Here is a 19,654-nt window from a genome sequence, read left to right as displayed (position 1 = left end):
TGCTGCGTGGTAAAAGTAGGGCTTGGAGACGGGCTCGTATGATGAGTGCGAGACAGTGGAGTTTCCGGAGGTCCAAAACTTGCTGAACGATGTATGCAAACGTTTGAGATTTTTTATTATGGAATAGTTGATATTTCTTTTCGTACGGGAAAACAGAAAATCCTTGGGTGCTCGCGGTCATTGGCACTCATTGTAAGCTAGATCATGTTCCTACAGACTTCAATTTCTCATGTTTTCCCTTCCCCGTACAGAAGACCCTACTTCCGAACCCGACGAATTGACAAAAGCCTTATCTCCCACCAAGAATGGTGCTAGGCATTCTTGTCGTCGTCATTGCTGCACCGGGCCTCCTAGGCTCACAAGAAGCAATCCGCCAATCGCAGTCCAAAGAAAAGCGCGGGGTGCACCTCGCCCGCCGCTGCAATCTCATCGCCACATGCGTAAAGTCATCCATGCGGAGCAGAGAAATCAAGGGAAGACCTATTGTACTCCGCAACGGCAAGGTACGAAGCCACACTTGATTCGACGCTAACAAAGAGTAAAACGATCGTTGACATTGCGGACAAATTGCTGTGGATCGACACGGGAACCAGCGACGGCACGCCTTACGGCCACGCCTTACGGCCACGCCTTCGCAGGCTACTATCTGCCCTACCCGGATACCTCGTACGAAGGCCTCGTAACCACCGTCACGGACGAAGCGCCTATCTTCAACTGGGTCTACATCGACAAAGATACGTATGAAGTCAAGTACGGCGTGCGACTAGATGCGCAACCAAATCTAACAGGCCCTTTTGACTGCACGCGCCAGGATAGGCGACTAGCTTTTGAGGGGCGGGAAGGGTCTGTGCTGTGGAGGAGTTTCCGACGCTTTGGGCGTTGTATTTTGATAGAGATGATGATGGGTTGAGGGGGAAGGTTGCGAAGGGGGTAAGGGTTTTGGATGTAGAGTTGACGAGGAGAGAGAAGAGGTGGAGGAAAGATGAAAGAGGGCCCGGCGAGGCAGGAAGATCAGACGACGAAGAGGGAGGTCGAGATCGATAAGGATGCGCCAACGGAGAAGGTTGTGGTGATGGAATCACAGTTGGCGAATCCTGGTGTGCATGGGGTGGATTCAGGGAAGCCTCCTGTACTGCGGCCGCAAACACCACCACCGGCGTATACTGCAAAAGCAGCACCGTTGCTGTCTTCTACATCAGCAAAGACGATATCTCAGCAGGAAGAAGTCATGGACTCGACGGAGCGGAATGTAACGCCTATACCGCCATGGCGTTCGGTATACTCGGATTCTTCACCAAACGATGAAGCCATTACAAAGCCAGCAGTGCAGACACAAGATCAGGTTCAGACAATGGGAAGAGGATCAGTTAGTGGCGATCTGTCAATACGAGGGAAACTCGAGAATGATTTCACACCTCCCTCCGACTCGCCCACCCTTCCTGTGTCAACTCCAATACCAAAGACATCCCGAGGATCAGCACCATCTCAGAACAGGCCATCTGCCACTGACCCAGCCATTTCTCAGGACCCTACTGAGAGTTCTCCTCATGGGCGAGTGGAAACGTCGACAGAGTGACAACACGGAAAAGAGGTCGTTCGTCTTTTTCTTCCAAAAGCACAACAGCACCAAGCCAACGTGGAAGATCAAACACAATGTCTTCATCTTCTCCACCACCATCGGGCGAACGGGGTCTCTCAGCATCCTCTCAAAGTCAAGCCGGCATGAAACAATCAAAACGCACTGCAACACTACCAAGCCGACGGATTCGATCCAACAACAGCACATCCGCCACATCCTCTCGGGGACCTGTCCAAACTCGCGTTAAACCGGGAACACCTCTATCGGCTCATCCGCGCACTCAACGCAGCCCAACCAATTCAAGGATATACCGTGATATTGACGAGATCTTCAAACATGCAGCCGCAGTTCCGGCTAAGGGAACATCATCGACTGCTGACGGATCCTCTTCCACGACTAGGGGCAGGAGAACCCCTCCATTTAAAAGACCTACGACGCTGAAGGGACCACTTCGAGGAATGAATGGGATTGCGTCGCCCCGTGGCGGGGCAGGAATGCCGACAATGCGAAAGAGAACATCTAGTGAGTTCAGCTAGTTACCATATACTTATCGAACGTGATATAGAGAAAGCGTCTTTGCTAGGCATACAGGTTCATGCAAGCTATCCAGAATGGTCGCCTTGGCAGTGCTGGTGGGAAGCAACTTCTTTTCTTTCACCCAGACGTGCGCCTTCCTTCCTTTCATCCCTTCCACTTAGAACCCAAAGCCCAAAAGAAAAAGAACCGTTACGACGCATCCAAGAATCAAACCCACGCAGAAACAAAAATATCAACCACCCCTCGACAGGAAGTGCCGCATTCACGTCAACGCATCTTTTAATCCCGACGCAGATCCCCAAACCGCCCGACCTTCTTAAGGTGGATAATGTTAGAAGAGCAAATATTAGCGATTATATACTGCAATGACGTAGTGGAAATAGTGGGTGTATCTCTTGTCGACATCACTGCTGTTTGGGTCACTAGCTATTGTTTTGGTCGCGGCTGCCTGATTTGCCACTCGATGTTGTCGGATACATCAGTCACCGCCTTCGACGCGTCGACCAAGCAACGACAAACATCGGACCATCTCCGACCGTTACCCTTCAAACAAGAAGCATCGGTTCCATATCTTGTAACTCGGTTTGCTACAATCTGTAATCCGCACGAGCCACACGCATGTGGAACTCCAACCACTATGAGGCGACACTCCTGCCTTCTAGGGATTCAAACATGAGCCATGCAACTTGCTTGCCACGAAGCGTGAATGAGTTAACGGACTTTTGGGAATCGGTAAGACACACTGAAAGCAGGAGCATTTGCATGGCTTTTGAACGTAGATTTCATGATTGTATCGATGTACCTTGCGAGAATGAGGACATGAGGGAGTGAACGAGCGTCATGCATTCGAGCATCCGTTTCGGGGATTTCTATTGATATTAAATCGTTTCTCAATATCGCAACCGCGACTATACTTGTTCCAAATACCGCCGTCACGAATAAACATCTCTCAATTTCCTATTAAGTGGCGTAAGTGTGCTGCTGGGCAAACTGTGTACCTCACTGATAGGATATACACTTCTGGCTCTCGGGGTTCAGTCGATATCCATACCCCATGGACCCAACCTCCCGCCTCCATGCCCGTCTCGCTCAAATCCCGTCCGACCCCAGCGATCCCGAGACTCTGGCTGACCTCCTCGTCTGCGCCTTCGGAGCCTTTGAACGATCTATCTCTGCTGGCGGACGACTGGCGGAGAGTATAGGCAAGATACGGGTTATCTCAGTTGTACATACACTTGGATTCGCAGAACATGACTGTATATTTGTATGTGAAGTGCTTCGCCGAAATAACTGACCGGAAGGTAGATGCATACGATCTCCCACCCCTTCTCCACGCCTGGCTATTCCCACCTGACGGGACGACGAGAGATTTTGCCACACTGCAAGTGGTGTTTGGCCGGCGCGAGGAGTACTTCGCCTCGGACAAAGATGGGAAGGTAGAGTATAAGGAGCCGGACATGTCCAAGAACCAGGATCCTGTGAGGAGAGAAGAGACGCAGGTCGAGACGGAAACCCCGAGTCTACGAAGAGCCAGGACGGTCTCGTTCCGAAGGCCAGTGTCGGATCAGGATGCAAAGGCGCTTGAGAAGAGGATAACCAAGGACGCTGCTTTAGCAAGGCGCCCTCAGTCGGTTGCGGAGGCATGTTGGAGCCCGACAGGCCCACCAATCCAACAAACAACACCCGATCCCAAGTCCTCCACTCCAATATCGTTATCACCAAAGCTCCCCCTCCAAACCCGACCCAAAAGCATGTCATTCTCCAAACTGACCGTCATCTCCAACAACTCCAGTCCTTCTTTCGCACCAACGACTCCAAAACGCCTTATCCGCAGACCAACACGACCCCTGAGCGTATCCGTCACTCCATGCTCTCTTCCTCCAGCCCTCTACCAATACACCACTGCCCCTGCTGCCGACACAAAACCGCCCTATCCCCCTCCCCACCACACACCTACATCTCCACCAGCACCCAGACATCTCCCATACCGTCCCCACTGCGCCTCAACACAGCCACGTCCACTGCATTCACAGACCCCAACATCGCCAGCGCAACCACGACGCGAGTCGTCACCCCACTTTACGACGACGCAGACTCAACTTTTCCCTATACTTCCGTGCCTCGTCCTCCACCGCCGCTGAATCCAATTCCATACATGGGGCGTATGCTGGACTACTTTGCCGACCCAGGATATCGGTTGGGAGACACTCTGATATGCTCGTATCCCTCGTACTACAATCACGGGGATGCGGAATCAGAGCAGGTGGGATATGTGGGTGAGCAGGCGCGTGAGAAAGAAGGGGGAGAAATATATCCTTGTTTATGATGATGATGCTTTAAACTGATTCATAATAACCCGTCCAGAGGCTTGACTGGACTAGTGATGGGAAAATGTGCATGAGATGTATCATTTCGTGTTGTTCATGAGCTACGTATGTTGCAAATCCTAGTTTGGAACTGCCAAATCTCACCATCTACGCCCGTCTCCATAGAATCCGTGAGATCAAAATCGTAGCGTCCCAGTTGAAAGCCGACTCCCTGCGGAGGGTAAATGTCCTATTACCCCAAGACGCCGCGAACGCCATAGCCGGCGAAAAGAAACATAAAGTACCGTATCCGCCATAGGAACCAAAAATAGAGAAGAAGAAGACGAAGAAGCCGAAGAAGAAAAAGAAAAAGCATAAAAAAGAGCAAAAGAACCACCACCCCAAGACCCTCGTCCAATTCGGAAAATGAAACCCAAAGAAGGGACCAGCAAAACCCGTGGTTCCCCCCAGCGCATCCGTCCTCTCATCGTACACGACCATCAACGCACACCTCCCCTTCCACCATACCCCCTCGCCTTCTCCAGAAACTCCTCTTCGTCCTCCGCAGGGTTGAACAGGAAATTCGTCTCCTCGACGTGCCTCCCTTGGTCCGGACTCGCGCCGACATGCAAACTGCGCAGTCGCTGCGTCTGCATCTGAGCGGGCGTAGGGCTATTGCGCCTGGTCCCAGTCCCAGACCCAGTTTGCGGTGCAATGGTTCGCACGCCGCGCACGTCGCGCCACCATTTCTCCTTGTCGGGGACGGGGAGGGTATCTTCTGAGAGGATGGACGGGGGAGGTGGGATAGAGAGTGCTGAAGACGTGGCAATGGAGGCGGTTTCGGAGAGAATGGATGGGGATGGGGATTTTGATGAGGGGTGGGCATGGCGAGACGGTGTCGAGCTGTTCGAGCTCGACGATCGCCTCAGGCCGGAAGACGCATGCTGCTGTGCCTTCGTCGCGCGGTGTTCGCGGTAGATACCTCTCAGTCCGTCGGGTGCGGCTGTCGTACCTACGGAAGGCGTGCGTGGCGAGGACGTCGAGCGTATACTTGAGGCCGTGCTTGCATTCCGCGGGCGCTGCTGCTGTTCAGGCACCCTCTGCCGACGATTCGGCACAGGCGTTGCAGGTCGAGCGGTAGAAATAGGTGACTCGGGGATATCCGCCTCCGTTGGGATGACCAAACTCAACCTCGTGTTCTTCAAGGACGCATCCGAGAGCCGCTTCTTCATGCTCTGCATCGACTGCTTGCTCCTCACGTTGACGTCCAAGAGTTTCGCGGCGCTAAGTCTAGCTGCGCGATCCGCGAACGAGAGGCCCTCCTTGCTGTTCTTGCCCTTCACCTGCGGAGATTCCGGTTGGCTGTAGTAATCCGAGTCGAAATGCGCAGTCGAAGGGCTACTAGACTCGTCGATGCTATAAATCCGCGCTGGCACAGCTCCACGGTCACCGCCGTCCTTCCTCGCATGTTCAAGCTGCTGCTTCAGGGCAGCAATCTCCCTTTGAAACGCATCCTTCTCCTCCTCCAACCGGATGATGGTGTCGGCAGCTTCCTCAATGCCCGCCTGCAACCCCTCCATATTACCCACGGCCTCTGTCTGGATCTCCAAAATCTCCTCATTGCTCGCTTCCAACTCGTGCATCCTGTCCTGCATATCCCGCACCCTCTTCTTCAGCTTCTCATTCACCCGGCGCAAGTCTGCGTTCTCCCCTTCCAAAGGCTCCAGTTCCTCGATACGCTGGTTAGCCATGTCGAGTTTATCCTTGAGCTCCCCGTTTTGCTTCTTCAGGAGCTCGCTCTGCAGATTCAGGTTGAAGAGTTTCGTCTTCAGGGTTTCCAGCTCCGCCTGCTGCTCGCGCTGGGTCGGGAGACGATGTTGTCCCAGGCCACCACCTTCGCTGGGACGGCGCCTGTGCCGTCGTGGTGGTAGTGGCACGTCATCGTCCGAGAGTGCGGCGGCATCAAGCCATGGATCGCTGGGTGGTCTAGCTGCAGGCGTCGGAGTGGCATTCGAAGAAGTTGCTGGACGGCGCAGTGGCATGGGGTCCGTCCCAGGGGTAAGAGGGGCATCTTTGGCCCTCCGGGCTTCCAGGACGCTGCGCAGCAGGTCTGACTTCGGTTCCGCGGGGGAAAAGTTGCGTTCACTGCTGGGCGTGTGAGGTGATTGTGAATTGAGTCTCGGTGGGTCGATAGGTGAGTGTGTGACGCTGTGTGCGGACCGGCGCGAAGAAGGTGTAGACATTGTTGCTGGTGTCTCGTTTGTTTGAAGAAAGGAGTCTAAGTAGTGAGAAGTGTCCGAGAGAGTGATGTGCTTTTATGACGAGAGGTTTGTTGTGTACAATGTCTTTGTTCAAGTGGTGAAAGGAGCCAGTCCTGTGGTGATGGTGAGCTTTGACCTAGCTCTTGCAAGCTTTCCAAGCTGTGGCCTTGGTAACGTTTGCGATGGCTGTTCAGAAACCATGTGCAGATACAGTCGTATATTCCTCCTCCTTCAATAGGCGCCAGCGTCCGCAAAGAGTGACATGAAAACCCAAACCGTTCAACGTGTAGACAATCACATTGTCTCCCTTCCAAAGTCCAGATCGAAGAAAAGTCGTAGTGTATTCACTCCAGCATCAATCCCACATCTTACGAGCCGTCAACAAGTCTTCGTCGAAGATCGCGCGAATCCGAACTGGAGTTCAGAGACAAAACGATCGGAAGCCCGCATTCCACGTCATCTCAGCAGTACGCATGCATCTGCGTTAACGTTGTCTGAGTTGCCGCACTTCTCTCCAATATATTCTTCAACCAAATCTATCTCTTCAAGCAGCGAGCACAGAAAGAAAATTCGACGACGAAGCGGCGCAGCAACAAGCCAAAATGTAGGAGAAAAAAGAAAGGTTGTCCGACTCCCCTTTGACGGTGCGATGTGTCTGAGGAACAGCCCCAAAGGAAACTAGCGTTATGCGGCACGCTAACAGGGGAGCGTACCGGGGGAACGGGTAGCCAGGTCCATGCGCGACCCTATTGGTTGGTAGCGTGGCTTGGCGTGTGAAAGTCGGGATGGAGTGCGTCAGGAACGTGAAGAATGCAGAACGGGCATATACGAGGGGGGAGAAGATTGTCCCTGTGAATAGAAGCGTTTCCATGATGAGAGGAACTCCTAGAGGTGCTGCTTTCGAACAGTAAGAGGGTATCTGTAGGCAAGGAATACAGCGGAGAAAACTCGGTCAAACGAGGGACTTCGTGAGCAAGGCCTAATTCACTGCCCATGGGGAGAGCTTTATAGTGTTGAAGGAAGAATCGCCATCATCTCCAAACTATAGGGGATACGCAGTACACAATCCCACGTCAAACAAAGCGTGTTATCAGCTCCCTAAGATTCCGCCTACGGGAGAGAGGCTTCAAAAACACCAGGATGAATCAACCTCTTTCTCCGTCACATAGGCGGTGACTGTCGTAGGGCAGACAGGCGCCAGGAGGCCTGCCTGGTTGCGGCATCGGAGCATTATTCGAGAGGACCATGCGGCGCAACGTTTCGCCCTGTAGATTGCCGAAGACGTAAAAGGAGATAGGGCAATTACCTGCTGTACCACGGCTCACGGATGAGTCTCAATGACGACAGCAGAGCTCCGGAGAGGCGGTATGCGGAGAGCCGCAAGTGCAACCACCATCCCCATGAAACCATACAACTGTGATACCTGTACGTGATACAAGTACCATTGCACAGAGGTTGATCCGTACATGACCCTCCTATTACGTAGATCCGTTTGTCGATTCTCGCATCTCTCCTGTACGACCACTCCAAGCAAGCAAAATGCAGGACCTCACTCACTCCATTCTGACCCCCACACCGGCCTGTTCAAGCTTACCCTCCCACTCCACCCTCAACCTCTCCATCTCCTCCCAGCACTTCCTCCCCGTCTCCACAAACTCGCGCCTACTCTCCTCCGTCAACGCCTTCGCGTACGGACTCCTTCCCTTCCTCCTCGTCGATTCCCCCAGCTTCCCTCCCCACCCCCACCCTTCTACCTCCGTGCGCTCCACCCGCTCGCGCCCCCACCAATCCGTCGCACTGCCCCACTTTCCCACGCCCTCTTGCGCCTCCATGGTGTCCAGGAGGCTCTGCTTCGCGAGCGCGAGCCAGACCATGGCGACTGCGCCTTTGTACGCCGTGACGGGGTGCCATGGACTGCCCATCCAGCGCGCCATGTAGAAGGCGAAGAGCATGAGGAAGTCGAAGACGAAGTTCATGGGGAAAATGCCGGTGCCGCAGATACCCGGGTGGGCTACATAGATGCGTGGTTTCGTGAAATCATCTGCATCTTTGGGGCGGTCGAGGTATTGGTTGACGAGGGGGGCGGTGCTAGGCAGCACAGACGTGATGCCCATGAGATCGGTTTGGCGTTTGGTAGATTCGTACGGCGCGGTGGACGCTAGTCCTTGCATATCGTTGATGTCGAAGGTATGGGCGTAGGCCTCCACACTGCTGACCCAGATGAGCCTGCCTCTTGTTGAACTGCTGGCGTTGCGCCGCTCTAGGAGGGGACCAAGGTAATGACCGAGAAGATAGTGACCGAAGAGATTGGCGCAGAAGACCCGTCCCAAAGCTGGCTCTTCTACCTTCTTTCCTTGCTCAGAATTCGGGATTTGTGGCTTCGTGAGCCATCCAACGCGTGATTTCTTGAATGTGGGCCAAGTGACAGCGTTCCTCCAGTCCGTCAGGATCGACCACACTGCCCTGCCCCAGTACATATCCTCCCAGCCCCCAATGCCCGCATTACATATCACCACGTCGAGTTTTGGCGTAGTGTCACGTAGCCGCTTGGAGAGCTCTTGTACTGATATCAGGCTTGTCAGATCCAATATTTCGTTTCTGAACTGGACGCGTCGCTCATTCAGGGGTGAGCTGCGCGGTAACGTCTTCTCAGACCTCCGACATGCTTCCGCAAGATGTTTCTTCAACTGTACAATGGTCGCATCCCCCTTCCGTCTATCGCGGGTGGTAATGATGAGGACGAGAGATTCGGAAAGTGGGCGGGTTTGAAGAAATTCGTCGATGAGGCGGCAGCCGATTCCAAGGCCTAAGCCACTGCGGCCCCGTTAGACAGAGCCATGCTGGGGGATGGGAGGGGGATTGTACCTGTTAGCACCTGTGATCACGACATAGAAGCCATCCCCAGGATGATGCATTGTTTTCGAGATGCCGTTCACCATACGCGATGTTTACTGCGGCGAGGTTCCAAGTCGGAACGACTTGCGGTTAGTCTCGCTTGGTATCATCACGTGCCCTCGGCTTCACTTGCCCGGTTGCCAGGCACAGGTTTTAGAATTTGCATCCTCGCCGAGGCACGTCCACTCTCATCCAATCGCCGTACCTTTACGTCGAAGAGTAAAATATTAGTAGTCCGTATACATCAGTCAATCATAACATAACGCCCGTATGTTGAGCAACGTGTCGCTTCTTGAAGCCCTCGGAATCATAAAGAAATTGGACTGATGGCGCAAGCTCGGGCCGGCCCGCACAAGCCAGTCTATTCGCACCACGACTCGCAGAGATGGGACGGTAACTTTCTCGAACCGCGAGTGTCTTGTCGCTGCTTATGATGATGTGGTCGAAATGTTGTCGGAGCAGGGGATCGGAAGGGAGTCGTGGTCCGCCTTCACCCTGTTTCCCATTTCGACTCCTGGAACCGAGTGCCGCGTGGCACAGCGCCCTCGGAACTCCGTACGACTGCCGACATATTTTGTCTACGCGCGACAATACAGTAATCATTGGGCGGGTACTTCTTTCCAACTGGCTCCAAACACTTGCGTTTCACGCAGCGCTGACCGACGCGGGGACTTCGCGGGAGTAGACTTCCTCCGGCTTCTCAGGAACCTTGTCCCAATCGAACAAGGAGTACACGGACTTGGCCGATGCCCAATACCGGGTGGACTTGCAGCAGTGAAGACACACCATTCTTATTATGTAGGTCCAGACATTGCGCTTGGAAACTGGTCGCGAACATTTCGAAACCCAACAACCTTAACTCTAGTCAGTTGAACTTGCTCATGGAATCATTCCTTGCGTGGAGGTGTGACCTACTTCCCACGCGCGTACTTTAAATTGCAACAATAGCTGGGGTTTTCCTTGAAAATTGCTTTGATCCTTGTCCTGTTCGACAAGCCGGTTTGCATCTTGCAGGCAAGGCGTACATGTTGAACACAGTAGGCACTCCGATGTCGACGAGATATGCCAGTAACCTGACTAGCGTAGTTCAAGATCTTCGTTCGCAAGTCTGGTCGCCTAGAAGAACGAACAGCTTGGCTCAAACCTGAGGCGAAAATATGTAGACACTTGGTGCGACTCGCACTATGTATCTCGTCGGCCGGATTGCACCCCCCGTGTGAGCAACCCGCAGCAACCCTTGCTGATGTATAAAACGTCGAGGACTGACGCACATCAGACTAACGCTCGTGTGGGATAATAAACTTTAGAACCTGTCGCCACAATATTGCGAGTGTTCCTACCCTTGGCGTGCTTCTGCGGATGCATTGGTTCACACGACCGGGAGCTTTCATCCACGAGTGATCACACCAGGCTCCACACGAGGGTTTGGATCATTATCCATGCACTTGGGAGAGGGAATCCCAGCTCTGGTGCCGCAGATTGAGACCAGATATTTTGGTTTGCGCGGCCGGACAAACAATGGGTGGGATTTCTGCCAGAAACCTGGAAACCTGGGACAGGAACCGTCGTGCGTACATTTTAAAGACGCATGCGTTGGTTACGGAATGCGCTTGAGAGTACACTGGAGATGCACCATGAACAGAAACCTTGAACCTGCAAACAAAGTTAGCGTAGTCCATGCTCTCGTTAGCTGCTTCGTCATTTTAAGTCCCCACCAGGTCCTGACTCTTACGCTTCCAGAAGGCTTCTGGCGAGGTCGTCAAGTCCACGACTCGCAAACCGTAACGGCCCTAGGATCCACCCCGATAGCCGAAGCCACTCGCGCTGAACGGTGAAGCGGGACGGGTCCAAAACGGTATCTGGGCGAGTAACTTCTCACACCACGTGGTTACGCTCCACTCCAGGGCTTGTGCATCAGCAACATGGCAAAGCTCACGAGTCGCTGCAGACGTGCCCGTAGTCGACCAGTCGGGGCGAAAGGCATATATGACATGGTCCTCATCTCGCGTAGGAGTTGAAATGACACTAGAAGAGTCGAAGGAGGTCACGCTTAGCAATCCTGGGCTAAGGAAGTACTCCACCAAGGGGCACAATGGAATTTCTCATAGACGGCTCGCTCAAAGTGGTTGGTGTCCGTCTGTCGTAATGCGCTATTCGCGGTAGCCGGTGATACCTGCGCGACTTTGCGCATGGCAACATGATGGCGACATGGTCCGACGAGAGCTAGTGACGATGCATGGAGACAAGGACGAGACATGTCCTGAGTTTCGTGTAGGAAGATAGTCCAGTCAAGCTTCAAAATTCGGTCCAATCAGCGAGGTTCTCGAGTCAAAAAAACCAAGCGAAGCAGCCAATGACATGCAACCGAATTGGGTACAATTGGCTTGATTGGCCACTCTTGTACTTGTAGACAATGAAGGAACGTACCATGCCCACCATTGTCCTCTGGTCGTACAACGGGTGATGTCGTACATGCAGAATTCCAAATCCCAAGCCGCCTTGGACTTCTGTTGTTATTCTTTTGGCGGTGCTGCATTTTCTTTACTGGTATGCGGTTCTTGGAGGGGTGGAGGGGTGGAGGGGTAATCTTCTTCAGCCCATGGATCCGCGTAACGCCCAGCACATGATTGCCCTGCAATGCATAACAGGACCAGGTTGCCAATTAACTTAACACCGGCTGCTATGCAAGGAACCAGCAGAGTCGGAGGGCGGCATGCTTTATGCCATGAATGACGGACGATGTTACGAGGCCGATTCCAGAGACCTCTGACCCGAGGCTCCAGCGAGCTTTGAGTCCAGTTGAGTCGTGTGTCCAGCAACGGACGTTGTCGATTCCGTGGGAGAAAGCATTGCGACTGAGGCCGACGAGGAGGGTGTACTGTAGCAGTGATGCGTCTTCGCAACCACCAGCGTGGTGTCGGATGTGACTCGGTTATACCGAGCACCACATGTCATATCGGAAGGGAAGCCGGTAGCCGCGGGTATGCAAGAAGTTCGATGCCATCCATCATCCATCGTCCATCCTGCGGATTCCGATCGGTGACGTATGATTCTCGCGGTGCAGCCGCAGCGCCCTCTGACATGTGTAACTGCGGCTCGGAGATTTCCAAGGGGTACAGAATGCAGCATGGCTCCATCGTGGCTTGCCGTTTGTGGTTCGAGAGGTGGTGATGGTGGTGATGATGGAGATGGTCATGTTAGGAGTTGGCTGTCGTAGCGGTAGACGTTGTTCGAGAAAAGAGAGAGCGAGAAAGAAGGGCGTTGGCGGCGCCGAGGAAATATTAGTGGCTGCAGCTTCCACCAGCGGTAACTCTGGCAAAAGAAAGAAGGCACGCGCCTTAGCCATGGATACACATTGCGTCGGATAAGGCAGGGACGACGAAAGACAGCACGACATTGGAAAGAGATGTCGCTAGCGAACAGAATTGTGTGATACTGTGTACACTTGTCTACAGGTAGATGTACAGGACCGTTCCCATGGGTATTTTGTTCCTTGCACCGTGTCCAAGTGCGCCGTACTCCGAAATCCATTTTACAAACGACAAGCCGACAGACAGCAATGAAGCTCTCACGGAATCGTCCTCATCTTACATACATTCTGCCAGCAGAATGATGTTTGCAGTCGCCTTGGTATGTCAGTAACAAAGTCATGATAGCCGAGAATTTGACGTCTGCCAGACATACCGCAGTCTTCTTGTCTGTATTCTCTGTGCGGCCGTCAGTGGGTTATCTTTCATTTTCCGAGAGCACGATCATCCTCACATGGCAATGACATTGACTGGGCAGCGTTTGTGGGTTTCTTGGTACTTTGTACACCATGCTCGGACAATGTAGCGGAGGTGGGAGCACTTGTACTGCACTTGAGTATAGTCGCACATGCCGAGGAATAACGATTGAAAGGCAGTGATGGACGGTAGGTAACGAGGGTAGATTGAGAAGGATTGAGCACGTTCGGTCAGGCGACGGGTGTCAATTGTGCAAAGATTTTTTCTGAACTGGATCGGACAATGACGAGAGACACGCCTCGGGCCGTCCCATATATACTATGGTACATACAGCGTTACTGTGGAGGCCGCATGGGTGACGGAGGGTCTAAGCATTAGTGTGACCTACACCGTGGCCAGCGCCGAGGACATGGGACGGTGTGTAAGGGCTTGGGTGGTAGCGAGACAGCAGGGCAGCTACTGTCACGGCATGTTCAGCACGGTTAATGGGACCCAGACGCCCGTGTGTACGTGGGCGAGTGGTTGCGACTTTGTAGGGGAAAAGTGGGCGGCTGTCGTTTGAAGTGGTTCCTAATTTGGTGTAGGTGCAGGACCACCTGGCCTGGCCGGACAGGTACGGGCAGCACAGCGAGGATACTCACAGCAGGACTGGCATCAAGGCCAAGGGGAAGCCGACGACCGAAGTACGACAGGGTTGCGGCAGACGGGGAGGATGCCGAAAGGTGGGCGCAGTGTGGGTGCTCAGTGCTGAAAGGCTGTTAAGGATGCTGGCGCCACCAGAGAGGGTGCAAAAGCAGAGGCCGCCCTTGTCCCTTCACCACAGACACAGTAATGTTCTGGGGGACCCAAGGAAGGGATGGAGGCATGATGCCAGTCTAGGCGGATCTGCAGCAGCGGGTCCACGTTGAGAGCACACGGGTCTCCGCGCGTGGGATGTCGAAGTCGAAGTCGGACTTGGTATTTTACACAAGTACTGTGGATGGATCGTGCGGTGCGCCGTTGAACGTTGCGCAGACCCAGGATTAGGACCTGCACCCACGCACGCACCTGGGCACACCCACAGACACAGGCCGCGCTAAAAGCCGCTGCTGGGGTGAGGCTCCCGGCACCTGGGATCCTCTTCCCCTTCTCATCATGGCCTGCAGGCCAACTAAACGGCCATGCATCTTAAAACACCACCAGAACATGGGGCCCCGCCACCATGCTTGCTTCACACTCCCTGATAGCCTGGGGAGGTACTGTAGCTTGTTGGTCGCTCCAGCGCCCGCCGTCGCCGTCCTCGACCCTCCGCTCCTTTGTTGAAACGCAACTGGCGACGCCCTTCATTTCATCGAGTACCACACCACACCATGGCCACACCACTGCCCAGAGACCGCGTGTACCCGCCCTACCACCACATGGAAGCACCGCATATCCTGCGTTGTCATCCGCTGGCCGCCGTCTGCCCGCCCGTCGGAATGCCATTGCCATCACCCCTCTCCGGAGGAAGCCCAGACATCCGCGCACCCGAGCCCGCCGTTCGCAGTGCTTCTAAGGTTTGGGGTGTATATAAATGTCATCGGCTGGCCCTCGACCAAGTGAACCGCGTAGGAACCGAGTCTCGCGGAACGCTTTAGTTATTGTGTCCCCTCCGCTCATGCATGCTGCTCTCGCCCGAATGTGGCCTTCGATGTATGCTCAAGCGTGGCGTGAACTCGACGTCGTCGAACAGTCGCTACATTGTCCAATTCGTTGCTTGAACCCCTCAGATGTGATGGTGGTCTTCATCTCGGGGTACGGTACTTTTTCGACACGGGGAGACAAGGCATCGAAGTTACCGCATGATGGGATTGTGGGGAGCAGTCATCGTTGGACCCAACCGGGAAGAAGACCTTGGAGCGCATTCCCTACACCGCCCCATGAGGAGTCAGGACTATGACCTTGGGAATAATAATAATGAGCAGCGCTCATTACAGGCCTCTCTTCGACCCATCAAGTCGAGGACGGCTGAGCTATTATTCGGCACAGGGGGCTGTCTCTGAGAAGGTGTGGGCACTACGTATATCAGCCAGCCAATAATAGAGCAAATATAGGTTACCCTCTCTCCCCCCATCGCCAGACGGAACCTGGTCAGCTGAGACGGTCCGCTGCTACTCACCAACTCTCTGTCAGACACGGGCCGAAGCTGTAAGCAGAATTGTGACACCGCAAGGTTCCTCGCAAATCATGTCGAAATCAGTACTCACCAGACAGCCGATGGGTACGGAGATAATGCCTGCGAACAGTCGACGAAGAAGCAGAAAGCGACCCATGAGAGCCTATTTTGGAACCTTGGATAAACCGTGCGTCCCTCGCACCATGCTCGGTAGTTGAGATACCGAGACACGGGACAGGGACTTGGGAAGAGTGGGTTCTGTCGTGCTCCAGACAATCCAGATCAGGGAAGCCGGCACTCGTCACTGACCCTTCGCCACGCTTCCTCGCCTCAACGACGGGTGCCTCCCTCGACCAGGCAAAAACGTGCCGCTCTCGTGCATGCGCAACCGTCGGACAACGGGGAACTGGCGTATGTGCAAAATCCAGGAAGACGCAGGCGACCGTTTACGGATGTATAACAGACTCAATTATTATATCAGAAATCCCCATTCGCTTCGTCAGTGTCGACCCACCCCCGGCACATCTCCACGGCCCGGGTCCATCTCTTGAACATCTTAGCGCTCTGCTCTGGGGTGATGTTCGGTTCGAAGATGACGCGGTCCTTTTGGTTGATCTCCTTTAATTCGTCAAACTCTTTCCAGACGTCCACGGCAAACCCAGCTGCTATAGCTGCCCCCAGTGCCGTCGTCTCACGCATAGCAGGCCGATTCACGGGAATGCCGATGATGTTTGCTTGTGTCTACGATATGGTTGGTGGTAGAGCTCAGGGTAAGGGCTCAAAAACAGGTTATAGGAGGACTCACCTGCATGCAGAGGTCTGAACTGCTCATACCCCCGTCGACCGCAAGTTCCGTTAGTTTATGGCCACTGTCCTTCTCCATGGCGTCAAGGATCGCTTTTGTCTGGAAGCAGGTAGCTTCTAATGTCGCCCTGGCGATATGTCCTTGCTCGGTATACTGGGTGATGCCGAATATGGTTCCCCGAGCATCGTCGATCCAATACGGGGCAAACAAACCGCTGAAAGCCGTGACGAAAACGCAGCCACCGCTGTCCTCTACAGTGGCAGCGAGGTCACTGATCTTGTTGGAATGCGAGATGAAACCAAGATTGTCCATCAGGAACTTCACGCCACTGCCTGCGACAGCGATGCTGCCTTCAAGCGCATAGACAGGCTCACGCTTCCCACCAAAGTGGTAACCAACAGTGGCAAGGAGTCCATGCTTGGAAATGACGGGTTTCTCGCCGACGTTGTACAGCAGGAAGCATCCGGTGCCGTACGTATTCTTTGCAGAACCCGGCGTGAATGCTTGCTGTCCAACTAGCGCTGCGGACTGGTCGCCCAGGCACCCTGCAATCCGTGTCCCTTCCAGAGGGCCATAGGCGAAATGTCCGAACTCATGAGCCGAGGATGATGGCACGATCTTGGGCAGCCTCAGCTTCTTGCCGTCCAGTCCGAAAAAGTCGAGCAGTTTGGCGTCGTATTCCACCGTGTGCAGATTCATCAGCATGGTCCTGGATGCATTCGTGGCATCTGTAACCACTAGATCCTTCTCCTTTCCTCCATTGAGGTTGTATAATATCCATGCGTCTATGGTCCCAAAAGTTAGGCGGCCCTCCTCATAAGCTTTCTTGACGGGATCAACATGTTCAAGAAGCCAGAGGAGTTTCACAGAGGACGGATATGTGGAGAGCGGGAGGCCAGTAATGTTCAGCAGCTCGTCGGCACCTTCTTTCGACTTCAGTGTCCGGACCAAGGCACTGGTCCGGGTGTCAGACCATACAATGGCATTATATAACGGTTCACCCGTGTTGCTGTCCCACACAACAGTTGTCTCACGCTGGTTGGTGATACCCACTGCTCTGATGTCGGAGATTTCATGACCCAGCTCCACAAAGTCTTCCACCGCAACTTCTATGCATTCTTCGATGGATTTGATGATCTCCCTGGGATCATGCTCATGCCATCTTTTCACTGTCAAACGAATACATGCGGAAAAGGGGGGCCAACTCACCCTGGCTGCGGGTATTTCTGTGAGAACTCGATCTGGTGTTGGGCGACAGGCTGGCCAATGCCGTCGAAGATAATAAAGCGAGTACTTGTGGTTCCTTGGTCAATAGAGCCGATATAGTATTTCTTTAGCTTCTGTTCGTCTAGGTGTGATCCTGGGGAAGGGTCCGTCACTTTCTCCCTCGGAGTGGGCTCGAGCCCGGTTCGTGCGGATGTTTCCTCAATTGCCATACTCCGAGAATATCGACCTGGTGATGCGAGGCCTGTGTGGAATAGTTCGCTTGCAAGCTCAAGGAATTTTTCCGGGAGAAGTTGGGTGTCGTGCAGTTTCCGTCGAAATGGGGAATGTTGTTTTGATTCGTGATGACGTCGATTTGGAGACCACCAGTCCCTCGCCGTCGCGGTCCTTCTTCTTAGGGAGTCGCACCTGGGTTGAACGACTTTAAGCTGTAAAACCCAGATACCATCTTTCGAAGAGAACCTGGGGCTCGGCGGAGATCGGCGGTATAACGCTAGGAAAAATGATAGCGTTAGGTAGAAGTTCGTTCTGAGGCTGGGCAGTGATGTGTGGTGTCCGGGGAAAGGCGGGGGCGCCCCGCTAAAAGTCACTGGCCTGGGACGTTCCAAAACTCCGACTGAACACACCCCTGCGCTTCCTCTTGTCGGATGGAACAGCCATCTAAGGGACGAGTATATTAACTATCACCTTCTATTAACTAAGGATAAGCGACTATTAATTAACTACTATTAACAACAGAGCAGGATTAAGGGAATAGCTATTATTAATAATTGTAGTTAACTATCTACTAACTATTATAAGAGGATGAAGTAGTGTAGAATTTAGTCTAGCATATATATAGTACTAACTATTATGTAACTACACATAGAGGACAAAACTAGCCTCTTAAGCAGTTTGTTCTTAACTATTGATTAATTACTTCTCTCTAAAATAAACAATTATTTTTATCTAAACTTTATAACATCTTATCTTTATAATTCTATTATCCTCTGTTAACTATAATTAAACAGTTAGAATCTAATAATCAAGAGTCTTACTACTTTAACTGATTATTATAATAGCATTATTATAATTACACCTTGTTATCTTTATAGACTATACAATATAGATACTATAGCTACTCTAGCTAAAGATTAAATGCAACTTGCTAAGACTCTAGGATATTGTTAACCTTAATAAAACAGGAAGCTTTAAGCTAAAGCCTATCCTACTAGTTAAACTATCTATAATAAGCTATAAACCTAAGCTACCTATAATAAATACTAAAACATTAAGTATAATTAGTGCACATATGCGCTGCAGATAGTCTATGTAAAGTATAATTATACCTAACAATCTTAACAAGTTAACACTACAAGCAATAATATCTACTCTACTTTCCTACTTATTAGCTAAAGGCCTTAAAGTATATAAGGATAATATAGAAGAATATAAATAGGAACTTAAAGTATACAAGATAGAATAATAAGAATAGGAATAAGAGGAAGCTAATAATAGAACCTTTATTACCTTTATTTAATAAACTATCATACTGCATCTATAATAGACCTGCTGCTAACTAGACAAGATAGTTAAACAATAGCTGTAGACACTTAAGATTACTATTAGAATTAATAACATTAATAAGATAAAAAGAGCAAGAGCTTAATACCTAAATGCTCTTTTTTTTTTTTTTTTTTTGGTCAAAATATATGTATTGAGTCTAAGACTATGACACAGCTATACTAACTAACATACATCCTCTCTCGAGGCTCTCATATATGTTAGGCTTAAGCAAGAGCAGTGAAACTGCTTATTAAGGCAGAAAAAAGGAAGGAAAAGAGATAGTTAAAGGAGTATAGGGGAGAAGAAGGTGATGAAAGGAAGTGAGTGTGATAGAATAAACAAAGGAAAACCTAAACATTTTCCTCCTAAGATCTTACCCTATTATACATGTTGTCTTTTTATAGTTTTGTCTGTTTTCTGTGTATTTTTCTGTTGTCCATCTTTTATTCCATGTCCTCTAGAGGCTCCTATTGTAGAAGCCACTTTTGGGTAGCAATTTAGGTCCTTTCAAGGTAGATAAATAAGACTTTCCTACCCTCTGGCATGCAGAAGAGCCTATACAGAGTAAGAGAAGACTTTAGTTCTTCTAAAGCTTCTTTCCTTTCCTGCTTGTAGTTCTTGCAGTATAGAACAAGGTGTTCTG

The 19,654-nt window shown here is 52.0% G+C and overlaps 7 protein-coding genes across 7 annotated transcripts; 2 read left to right on the top strand and 5 right to left on the bottom strand.

Moving 5' to 3' along the window:
- Nucleotides 1-305: 305 nt before the first annotated feature.
- On the top strand, nt 306-1,044 carry EI97DRAFT_453578 (uncharacterized protein; the record flags this gene model as incomplete). The annotated part of the gene is made up of 3 exons (XM_033800466.1): nt 306-445; nt 538-843; nt 894-1,044. The coding sequence occupies 3 exons, from the start codon at nt 306-308 to the stop codon at nt 1,042-1,044; spliced, it is 597 nt and encodes a 198-aa protein (XP_033649114.1).
- A 1,905-nt stretch (nt 1,045-2,949) lies between these two features.
- Nucleotides 2,950-4,276, top strand: EI97DRAFT_487148 (uncharacterized protein). Its single transcript, XM_033802175.1, has one exon. The coding sequence runs from the start codon at nt 3,367-3,369 to the stop codon at nt 4,255-4,257; it is 891 nt and encodes a 296-aa protein (XP_033649113.1). The 5' UTR covers nt 2,950-3,366; the 3' UTR covers nt 4,258-4,276.
- A 646-nt stretch (nt 4,277-4,922) lies between these two features.
- EI97DRAFT_462694 (uncharacterized protein) lies at nt 4,923-6,665 on the bottom strand (the record flags this gene model as incomplete). Its single annotated transcript, XM_033801296.1, has 1 exon — nt 4,923-6,665. One exon carries the CDS (start codon nt 6,663-6,665, stop codon nt 4,923-4,925), a length of 1,743 nt encoding a protein of 580 aa, XP_033649112.1.
- A 1,571-nt stretch (nt 6,666-8,236) lies between these two features.
- EI97DRAFT_387556 (3-keto-steroid reductase) lies at nt 8,237-9,598 on the bottom strand (the record flags this gene model as incomplete). The annotated part of the gene is made up of 2 exons (XM_033796128.1): nt 8,237-9,497; nt 9,549-9,598. The coding sequence occupies 2 exons, from the start codon at nt 9,596-9,598 to the stop codon at nt 8,237-8,239; spliced, it is 1,311 nt and encodes a 436-aa protein (XP_033649111.1).
- A 3,462-nt stretch (nt 9,599-13,060) lies between these two features.
- EI97DRAFT_262644 (uncharacterized protein) lies at nt 13,061-13,563 on the bottom strand. The gene is made up of 2 exons (XM_033794233.1): nt 13,341-13,563; nt 13,061-13,285 (listed from the first exon to the last, which is right to left on the bottom strand). Exons 1-2 carry the CDS (start codon nt 13,454-13,456, stop codon nt 13,147-13,149), a joined length of 255 nt encoding a protein of 84 aa, XP_033649110.1. The 5' UTR covers nt 13,457-13,563; the 3' UTR covers nt 13,061-13,146.
- Nucleotides 13,323-13,850, bottom strand: EI97DRAFT_262635 (uncharacterized protein; the record flags this gene model as incomplete). The annotated part of the gene is made up of 1 exon (XM_033794232.1): nt 13,323-13,850. A coding segment is annotated over one exon (180 nt), but the record flags the coding sequence as incomplete, so codon positions are not given.
- Nucleotides 13,851-15,752: 1,902 nt separating this feature from the next.
- EI97DRAFT_437675 (glycerol kinase) lies at nt 15,753-18,038 on the bottom strand. The gene is made up of 3 exons (XM_033799389.1): nt 17,452-18,038; nt 16,243-17,404; nt 15,753-16,178 (listed from the first exon to the last, which is right to left on the bottom strand). The coding sequence occupies exons 1-3, from the start codon at nt 17,676-17,678 to the stop codon at nt 15,915-15,917; spliced, it is 1,653 nt and encodes a 550-aa protein (XP_033649108.1). The 5' UTR covers nt 17,679-18,038; the 3' UTR covers nt 15,753-15,914.
- Nucleotides 18,039-19,654: the final 1,616 nt, after the last annotated feature.

This window comes from Westerdykella ornata, assembly GCF_010094085.1.
Source record: "Westerdykella ornata strain CBS 379.55 unplaced genomic scaffold EI97scaffold_54, whole genome shotgun sequence".
Classification (NCBI taxonomy): domain Eukaryota; kingdom Fungi; phylum Ascomycota; class Dothideomycetes; order Pleosporales; family Sporormiaceae; genus Westerdykella; species Westerdykella ornata.
The sequence above is the reverse complement of the archived record's forward strand: the minus strand, read 5'-3'. Positions and strand labels throughout refer to the sequence as shown.

Excerpts from the sequence above, each read along its gene's own strand:
- EI97DRAFT_487148 (XM_033802175.1), top strand. The coding sequence starts at position 3,367 with ATGACTGTATATTTGTATGTGAAGTGCTTCGCCGAAATAACTGACCGG.
- EI97DRAFT_262644 (XM_033794233.1), bottom strand. The coding sequence starts at position 13,456 with ATGTGCGACTATACTCAAGTGCAGTACAAGTGCTCCCACCTCCGCTAC. Across the intron at positions 13,286-13,340 it reads CCAGTCAATGTCATTGCCAT|AGAATACAGACAAGAAGACT; the intron begins GTGAGGATGATC and ends ACGGCCGCACAG.
- EI97DRAFT_437675 (XM_033799389.1), bottom strand. The coding sequence starts at position 17,678 with ATGGCAATTGAGGAAACATCCGCACGAACCGGGCTCGAGCCCACTCCG. Across the intron at positions 17,405-17,451 it reads CAGAAATACCCGCAGCCAGG|ATGGCATGAGCATGATCCCA; the intron begins GTGAGTTGGCCC and ends GACAGTGAAAAG. Across the intron at positions 16,179-16,242 it reads GTTCAGACCTCTGCATGCAG|ACACAAGCAAACATCATCGG; the intron begins GTGAGTCCTCCT and ends ACCATATCGTAG.